Source organism: Pavona decussata, unplaced genomic scaffold (assembly GCF_977016875.1).
Source record: "Pavona decussata unplaced genomic scaffold, jaPavDecu1.1 SCAFFOLD_37, whole genome shotgun sequence".
Taxonomy (NCBI): Eukaryota; Metazoa; Cnidaria; class Anthozoa; order Scleractinia; family Agariciidae; genus Pavona; species Pavona decussata.
Genome location: NW_028145459.1, coordinates 1,158,032 through 1,167,833, shown reverse-complemented (window position 1 = coordinate 1,167,833; position 9,802 = coordinate 1,158,032). Strand labels below are relative to the sequence as shown.

The 9,802-nt window shown below is 40.6% G+C and overlaps 1 protein-coding gene across 1 annotated transcript; it reads right to left on the bottom strand.

The window, feature by feature from the left end:
• Positions 1-464: 464 nt before the first annotated feature.
• Positions 465-9,322, bottom strand: LOC146483915 (uncharacterized). The gene is made up of 5 exons (XM_085105253.1): positions 8,578-9,322; positions 6,473-6,700; positions 4,680-5,388; positions 3,744-3,895; positions 465-2,970 (listed from the first exon to the last, which is right to left on the bottom strand). The coding sequence occupies exons 1-5, from the start codon at positions 9,232-9,234 to the stop codon at positions 2,767-2,769; spliced, it is 1,950 nt and encodes a 649-aa protein (XP_084961379.1). The 5' UTR covers positions 9,235-9,322; the 3' UTR covers positions 465-2,766.
• Between the last annotated feature and the right edge of the window lie 480 nt (positions 9,323-9,802).

The window sequence follows — 9,802 nt, the reverse complement described above, 5'->3', positions numbered from 1 at the left end:
CCCCCCCCCACTCCCTCCTCGCTTTCGCCTAGCCATGCACGAACCAAGATCTTGTAGTCTGCATTGTCCAATGAGTAGACCGATTTCACAACTTAAATTGTTTATAGAAAGTCACCACTTGGTTTTCATTACAGTAGTGCATGGTCTTGTTCATGTTTTTCGAAGACTACTTGGGTGGGCAGGCGTGCGTTTTTAAAACTTCCGAAAGCATTTTAAATCATTGTTTATCAAGAGGCGGTGGTTTTGAAATCATAAGTAGCTTTTTGCCTTTCCGAGGATTTAAGTATGTAGCTGTTAAGAACACTGAAAAATTACACGTTCTTTGATATTAAGCTTTTAATAGCAATTGAATTTCTGATGATAAACATCAACAACAGATAAAAAAGGTTTTTGGAGCCTCGTAAACTAGCTATTACTTCAAAGTTTCCAATAATTGCCAATTCTCCACGTACAATTAAAAGTGATTGAGATCTTGAAGAAAAGTTTTGTTAATGTTCAGTTTGGAGTTAAAACTGAACGTTCCAGTGACATTTCACTTCTAAAAAGAGCTTATAATTTACGTTTGTAGACACGCCTGCCCACCTTTGACATAAGACCACCTAGAAATTTTAAGCCATTTATCGCATACTCAAAGCTATATTATTATCTGCTCCACGCACCTTGCAACCTGCATTTCATTTAAAACTCTATTAATTTCTAGTGTGCTTCTAGGTCGACATCAATCGTCTTTTCTTTTTTTTTATTTGGATTACCCATACAATACAATGAACATTTACAGAAGGAATATAAAGAAGAAATTTAATAATAAGTAAGAGGCTGAGCGGCGAGGAGTCCTGAAGGAGCTATAGAGCTTGTAGTCTTCCTCGAATGGCTAATGCAATATGATATATTTATTTGAATAGTGTTTGGCGGCCAAGAGAAGCAACAAAGGCGGCGTATTCAGTTGTGATCGGGAATTAATAAGGCATAATGTTTGAAGTTACGTTTTCTTAAATCAAAAAAGAAGAAGATTTGACTAAAGATGCTGGTAATGCATTTCAATATTTTTGTCTTTAGCGGGGAATAGTGAAGTGCTTTACATTTGTTCGACAAAAATGCGGCCTTTAATAGAGGCAAGCCAAGTTGCGTAGCTGTGGACCTGTTGACTAGTTAAGAATTAGAATCGCCAATCCATTTTGGATGAATCCGCCTGCGACTTCACACAGGCAAACCTGTGTAATGTTTGTTATTAAAGATATGTTCACAAACCTAAGCTTGGCGTGTGAAGACACCTTAACTTTTTTCTATCCGTGTTGCGAGTTTTCTTTTTCACCACAGCAACAAGACTTCAAAAATCTTAGAGGTGGTCCACGCCTTCAAAAGCTACTTGAAGTGTAAGTAGTTGATATACATATTAGTTACTAATCGGTGAATACCACTTCCCCTGAAGAGGGTTAATTATTGGAGATATTTGTAAATTCTGATCACTGTATTCCTTAGGATTTTCCGTGATTTCAAGAGGGGATTACTATTTGACAACAATCAAAACTAGGGATTTAAAATTTTTGACTCCGCTATGTTACGAATGCACGAAAATGTTTGGAAAGTTTACAGTTCGACTTTAATTATAGAATAGGTAGCAATCTGTTCAGATACTGAACTGAACACTATATTTGTTAACTGATACAAGAACCGTTATCACTATTCATAGAATAATCACAGAACACTTAGTAAAAATGGTTTGTAGGGGGAGTACAAGTTATGATCTCTCCCCTCGGTCATCATGGGAAGAAAACAAGTTCACCAAGAGAGGCCAAACCAAAAAACTCACAACTTACTTTCTCAGTTAATTACAAAAAAAGTCTTAGCCGAGTTACAGTCCATTGCCTATTTACATAGATTAGTAAGCAAAACTAAGAAAAACCCATTGACGTTTCTTACAAAGGACTGGCATGATTTACAAAGTCATCGGCACATAATTTGTACATTGTAAAGACGGTACAACTCCGCTCACTCGAACTGATTTTACCTTCCCTTAGCTCAAATTCCTTCCGATAACTCGATCTTTATTAAAAAAAGAAACGTCAGTCGGTAAACCTCAAAACTTCAGAGCAAAGCTGACTGGTGTATCAAAATCCCTCACTAGATCTCAGCCTTTGTTCTGTCCTTCATATGTTCTTATAATGTGGAATAAATTCCCAAAATAAACTTTTTTTTTACTCAAAGGGTATCTTAAAACTAACGTATTGTGCTAAATTAAAAGTGACTCGAGATTGTGAAACAATGATTGACATTCAACACCAACTAGGGACTTCGAGTAAGCAAGGTTCTTCTGTACATTATTTAACGAACTAATTTTAAAATATTCTACCGATGCAAATATGAGTTGATCTTTTTATGGTGATACCAAAATCAGCTGACAAAGTCCATTTGAACACTTATCGGAACCGACTTGAAGTTGTTTGCAACTGATTCTTGAATTCAAATGGACAGTGGCGGATACAGACCATCAGGTAAGTGGGGCTGCGCTCTCGAATCTAGAACGCTTCCCTTGCTTGTCTTCGTGAAACAAAATATCACGGCGCCTCGTCCCTCAGTTTTGCTTAAAAACAAGGAGGAGGGGGAGGGGAGGGCCGGGAGGGAGGGGCGTCCCTAGATCCCCCATGGATTTAGACTGATATTTCAAGGTTCTGTCAACTTTGCAAACTATCTCAACTCGGAAAATTATCTCACCCTAAGAGTGAGGTTGTCAGCACAACTCGGGCTCAGCACTCCCACAAAAATACCTCAGATGTCGTGGACCTTATCTTCAAACGCTTCAAACGAATTTTGTAGTCGGTCGGTTATCTTTCTTTTTTTGTTTAAAAAGTTGTCTCCATCTTGCACAAACTTGAGGTCGTCTTCCAGGGATCTCTTTGCACCTCGAATTCTTAAGTCAGCTGTCTCTTTCAAATTACTAATTCCATCAATTGCTACTTCACTGCATTTCTCCTGAAAAAGAAAAAAAAAACATAAAGAACAGTTGGAGCAGCGAGCAGAGGACATAATATGCCAGCCATGTAAACTACTCAGTAAATGAGGGTGAGGTTTGGTAGCAGCCTTTCAAGATCCTCAGGCAATTTGGAAAGTATAACTAGAAATGGTCACGCATTGGGCGTCGGGTAACTATTGATATGTAACATCTAATACACTACTGCTTTGTATCTTCAAGTCAATTGAGCATGGAGGTCGAACCTATGACCTTCTACAAAGCATGGACCGCGGAACCGGGGGGGACTAGGGAGGCCCCCCCCCAATAATTTTTTACCTTCGCCGACTTGCAGTTCATACCTGAAGTAATTGAAAACCTGCGCCCGCGATTTTGGTACACAGTAAATCGATCAAAACTATGCTCGCAAGCAACCTGTTTCCAATTAGGTAATCGACAAGTATGACCGATTGTTAATGCTATGAGCTATGAAATGATTACCTTAAAACAAGACTAGAATCAGATATTCTTTATGAAAGGGTCTGATGCCGTCTGATCAATGGGCAATGGGAAAGAAAAAGACGTGAGCTTGGTCATTTTTCCAGGATCATATATGACATACTCCCGAAAACGAGCAGTGTGTGCAGTGTGCATACCATTACTAGCAGTAATGCCAAATGCGCCTTGTGTCTGTACAGAAAGCACTAGCAGTGTATGTGAAGTTTGTCCCATCCTTATCACCGTTTGTTTTATCAGTTACTTGTTTCACCCAGACTAACCACTCAAAGTTAATTACCTCATGCAATTGCCTGACTTTGGTGACGAAGAAATTTTGGACAGCAGTAATCTCCTCGTCGCTTGTTGGCCAAATGTACCTCAACCACTCACAGAAATCGGTAGATGGAAGTACGCTGTTCAACACTGGGACGCCAACCGCTGACAAAATAGCTGCAGAAAAGTTGTTGTTTGAGTGCAACATTAATACATTGCAATGCAACGCGATGCCATGCAATATATAGCGCTCGACTCAAAGAAACAAAGTTAAATTACAGGAAATGATTCACTTTGGTGGCAAGATTGCTATATTCAGCACCATTTGTGCTGTAAAATAACGCGCGAAACGAATGAGACGTACAGTCAGTTGTTCGTACGTGGCAAAAAGATCGGGTTGGCCTTTATTTGTAGGCTAAACAAACAGTAAAAAGATAATAACAAAATAACAGCAAAAGACACATTTTACTCTGTTTGTTTCTGTCCCACCCTGCTGCCCTTTCAGCGTAATTCTTGAAAGTATACGGGAATGCTACACAGCAAACCACCTTGTGCTGAGATACGAAAAAAGCTTGATTATTCACTCACTATTTTATGCATGGCACTTGTCTCGGGGATTTTAACCTATTTTGGTGAAAATAGTGCATTAATACCTTCACTTAGTTACAAATTAATTCTAGAACACTGCTAGAAAGAAATCAACTGAATATTCTTGAAAGGAAAACCGCATGTTCTGAATTTATATGCATTTTGGAAACGTGCCACAACTTGAAAAAAGTAAGCCTAGCTTTTTTTTAGCTTTTATAATCCACTTTACCGACCCAGTCCACCTTTGGCCAGAGATACTTATCAACACTTTTAGTATACTGGAGAGAAAAAGGTTTGGGAGCTTTTGAAATGACACCAAATCCCCGTAACACTTCTCCTTTAATTAGTTAAGTAAGTTTTATTTAAGACTTACCCCAATTTCCTCCAGCAATGGCTGCGCCCAATGATCCGTAGAAAAGCATTCTGGAAGGCAAACTTGGATTCACCAAAATTGAGCGTAAACCATTGTCACTGTAAGCAAAGTTCTCATCCAGCTGGAAATCCTCACTGGTCCAAGTGGGCTGACTAACTTGCAGAGAGAGTCTACCAGGTCCGTCAGCTATCTGAGACAAACAATTCCAAATGGCGTCTAACTGTCTCCTGAGGTCACGGTCATTCTCCACCAGTTGTTGTAATCTGCGGTTAAGGCGATCACGACATCTGTCTAACGCGTTCTCTCGTGAAACCCGGTTTCTGAGATCATACTCCATTTGCTCCTTTAATGCAATCAGCTCCCTATCTTGTTGGAGTCGTCCCAGGATGCTGATAAGGACGTTTGATATTTTGGAAAGATGCGAGTCTGTGGCTGTTTGCACATCAGAAACAACCTTCATCCGTCGGGATACTCTTTGCACTCGTTGTAGCTTTCGGTCGTCCATGATTCTTGACAAGTTTGCAGCCAAGGTCTTTGCTTCTGCAATGAATTTTTGCAGGTCGTACTTCAACGTGTCAAACTTCAAGGTTCCTTTTGAAGTTTCGACCAAGTTGTACTCAAACTCTCTAAAGCCTCTGGCACCTTCTGATTCTGTCAGTGTGTCGGATGTTGGAGACTTTTTTCCGTGGGAGGTGGATGAGCCTTCATGCTATTTGATAAATTAATTTGAAAAGCAATTAGGAGTAGAGACAAGTGTACTAGTAGGATGTACGAAGCTTCAAAGGTCCTGACCTACTTGACTCGAGCACACACCGCTTTATGCTTCTTTGCGATGCTGAACCTTCAAAGCAGTTTCAGAAATAATCTATGGCTGTGTCTAATCGCTACTGTAAGGAAGGGAGCCAGTAACGAAAGGAAAGTAACTAAGAAAGGAAACTCCAGGAACTGATCTTTGGCGTGTTCGCGAAAAGGGCCTAGCCTTTATCAGTGGATTACTCAGCGCCAGGTAAAAAAATCATAAACAAAAACCAATACGGTATTGTAGTTAAGAGGAAAGCGAGCAATCTGACTGCTGCAATAGTGGCATTTATATTATGCCTATCACAGATGATTGTTTTCCACATAGTCCTGTTTGTTTCTATCAGTAAGCAAGAGACTACCACGCATTTGCAAATTGTCATAAATGATAGGCTATCGCAACTCAACTATATCTAGACCGGGTAATGTACGGCTGGCTGGTACAAAACTGCCCTGAGCCGGGAGGGTGTGTGCGTGTGTGTAGTTTGTTGCGAGCCAAAGGTTTCACGAGGATTCCCCCTGTCGAGCAAATTTAAGTACCCGTGCCTAGGTTTGACCGTGAGTTTGCCATGCAATTCCAGTGACACGCTTGTCGGCGCCCGATTTGAATTCAACTTTGCTTTCAACGAAAGCTTGTGTCTCAAGGAATGAACTTCTCCAAGAATGAGTTGCTCTCAAAGAACTGCAATTATCAGGCTTGAATTTTAAGCGAATTTTAGCGAGGTTTTGGAAGTGCTTTGCTCTGAGAAACCTTTTAAGCACAACAAGACACACCAGATGTAATTACTGTAGGGGTTTGTTTGGGGGGGGGGGGGGGGGAATTGTTGTTTTTTGATTTTCGTATCGAACGTTAAGGCCATACAAATTCTCATATTACGCTTTGATGACATGATGTAGATGTAAATTATGTATTCAAGATTAAAATGGGCAATGGACGGAATAATATTTGGTGGACAACGTCTTAGTTGCCACAACAATACTAAAAAAAACTTTACCTGGTTGAAGAAGTGGTTCCTTGCGTCTCTTTGAGTCTGGGAGTCCACAAAATATACTTTTCCTCTGTCCGACACAGCGCTCATGAATTCTGTAAAACAACGTTCTTTGATGTCCTCTGTTGTAGTATCTCCATACTCGTCCGAAAAATTGTTTCCTCGGAACAAGTCCCATTTGGTGAAGACCCCCAATGTGAACGTACAGTTAACTGCCTTGACAAAGTCAACAACCTGGAAGATAATTAAAAGCAAGTGGCCTCATGGATCTTGTTCAATGTTAGAACATTTTTTGTTTTAATTTTTGTTGTTCAAGCTTTCAACACTGCCGTTCACTGGGAGCACTTGTAGACGGTGTGTGTCATAAAGTTGTGGACAGCGTGACGTGTGTGTGACATTGTTTCCCGTACCGCGCTTTACAGTGGGAAGTCGTACGTATCTCCCTAGTGCTAGGATCTTCCCGGCTCTCTCAGCTAGGAAGTTCCTATCTCCAGAAAGATCCTAGCGCCAGGGCCAAGTACAACTTTTTGCATGTAAACTGAAAAGAGAAAACATAAGGCGCTAGGATGATCCGCCCTCTAGAATCTTCCTGGTGCTAGGATCTTCCTCCCTCCATTTGAACAGCCCCTAGTGATATGACCACATAGGGTTCTCACATCAAATAAAAACCATTCGGTTGTTGATCTTCGCAGCGGCCATTTTCAATAACTTACACCGGCAAGGTCAACTAACGTGAGGATTGGCACCGAGTTTTCTTCCGAAACCGTTCGGTAAACCTTGGCGTGTGGTCGGAATTTCCGAGGAATTCCAAACTTTGCAACTTGGTCCTATTCCTTTGGTAGGCACTTGCAGAAAAGACACGAACTAAAACAATGGGAAAGGCAATCAATCTTTCACTATACTTCTTTTTTCCAATTTGATGTGAGGGCTTCCTGTGATTGATTTTAGAAAGCAAGACGACATGGCGTGATCTGAGATAAAGCTCTCGCTGTTACCTGTAAGTAAAAACAGTAGTTTTTGATTTCCTTCATGTTGTTGTTGAGCCGTATGGGAGCAGAGCGGTAAATATCAACAACTCATTTTACAGTTGCAACGACAGCAAGTTAATATTCATACTAAGTGAATCAGCCATATTTTCACATAGGATTACTGTAATAATCTATTATATCAAAGGAACAAAGTATGTAAACGTGTAAAAGTAAAATAAAACCTACTATGTAGAAATATGGTTCACCGGCGAAGACTCGACCTGTACAGCCTGGCCTCTGAGTGGAAGCGAGGCTGTAGTTGACACAGTTTCGATACAAATTAAACTTCATAGTTTTTTATATGGAAATCTTGTTGTTCTTTGTGCTCACTAGTTTGCATTCACCGAATCAAAACCATGGAGGATTGTACCAAGCAAAGTCAACCCCAGTCTCGCTTCTATTCAAAGGCGAGGTCATTTGCAGACGACAATAAATGGGCCATATTTTACGAGATAGAATTTGGACTTGGTTCATTGCTTCTTCGTGAACAGTATCCTCCAGATAACGTCGGATAATCAAGAATTTCCATCTCCATGAAGTCCTCAAATATTTGCTCGAAGTCTCCGCAGTATTCAGCCAAGTTGAAACGGGCAAAAGAAGTTTATTCTTCAGTTGTTGAACTGAGAAGTCAAAGTAAAATTATTTTGAAAAAATGACCGGCAGACATGTAAACGAAAGCACTGGATAACCAAACAGCCATCCTACAAGACTACGGATGTCCAAAGTACAACAGGTCACCTAGCAACTGATGACCCTTAAATCTGTCGACCAAGACGGCGTCGAACGAAACCTCTTTAGTGTGTCTGAATATTAAACAGTAATAAATTCCATTTTTCCCCTAAAATTTAGTACATACAGTTGCATCGGGGATTTTTCTAGAAATTTTATCCCAGAGATACCATGTGGTAGCAACAAGAACCTGTAATTTGTTTGCTCCCTGATTTCAATTGACACGGGTCGTTCCTTCCGGCTTCACAACTGAACCAATATAAATATACATACTTCCCCTTCAGCCACCTAGTACGATATTTTCAACAAGCTATTTCTATTTAGTATGCTTACAACTTGTATTAATTAACTTACGGTTCGCAAAGTGGGACTGTGGATATCCATGACCGCCACAATCACATCCACAGACTTGCAGAGATCAATGACTGCATCATCCGTAGCTTTCCGCTCGCCTATGCCTGGAGTATCATACAATACAACGCTTTCCACCAGAGCCTTGCATCGCGCGGAAGGCCAATGAACATCGATAACACTGGAAGGAGTAATGCCTATTCTTTCCCGCTGTTCCTTGGCTTTTAGCACGTGAAGAAGTTGTTTAAACTCGGTAATCTCCAGCGCTTTTCTCGAACGTCTTTCAAAAGCTTTCCAGTGGTTGTCCTTGGTCCCGGTTATTGCCACGTTACAAAAGGTTGTTTCCGCTCGAGTAACAGGCATAATATCTTCTCCGAGTAAAGTATTTATCATAGTTGACTTTCCAGCGCCGACTGAACCGACAAAAGCAATTTGTAACCTGCTATTTGCTCGCTCGGTCAGTTGAGCAGCGCAATCACTTAGTTGGTCAACTCGCTTGGACACCTTCTCGAAATCTTGCCATTCGTTCGTTGTGGCGCATTCTTTGTCGAGAAAGCCACGAAGCTCGTTCCTAGTTTCTACTAGACTTTTCACCGATTGCTCTAGCTGCTCTCTTGTCAGCCTAATTTGTTGAATTCGAGGCGTAAAATTAGCAAACATTTGGGCGGTGAAAGCGGCTGTTTTCTAATACTAGAAAATGCAAATTTGATCTCAACAAATCACGCGTGGACGATACGCTTACGGAACGCTGTCTGAGATAAAATTAACCTGTCGACCCCAGTCATATTGTTTGACAGATAAGTTACTCCTCAATATAACTTATTACACTCTAGCACAAATACAACGTATTTGTCACGGACCAGGGTCTATGCTACATATTCTTTAATAAAACAATTCTAGAGCGTCCATGCCACATTTTTATTCCTTAAAAGCTAGGAGTTGACTTCTATTTCGCATAAACTTTCGACGAGATTTGTTAGTAACTCGATAATAATGATTGGAACAAAATAAACTAGTGATTTCAATATGAAAGTGGGTGCTGGCGAAGGGGGATAAAGTTGTGGGGATTTAATTAGACAGTAAATGGGTTTGGAAAAGGGGGTCGACTTTGAGGGTAGGGAGAGTAGGTTTCAGTTGGATGAGTTGTAAAAATCATGACTACAGCAAGCATTGGTTTTGAAAATGGGTCATGGCAGGTTTAGTGATTTGTATAACCCATATTGGGGAA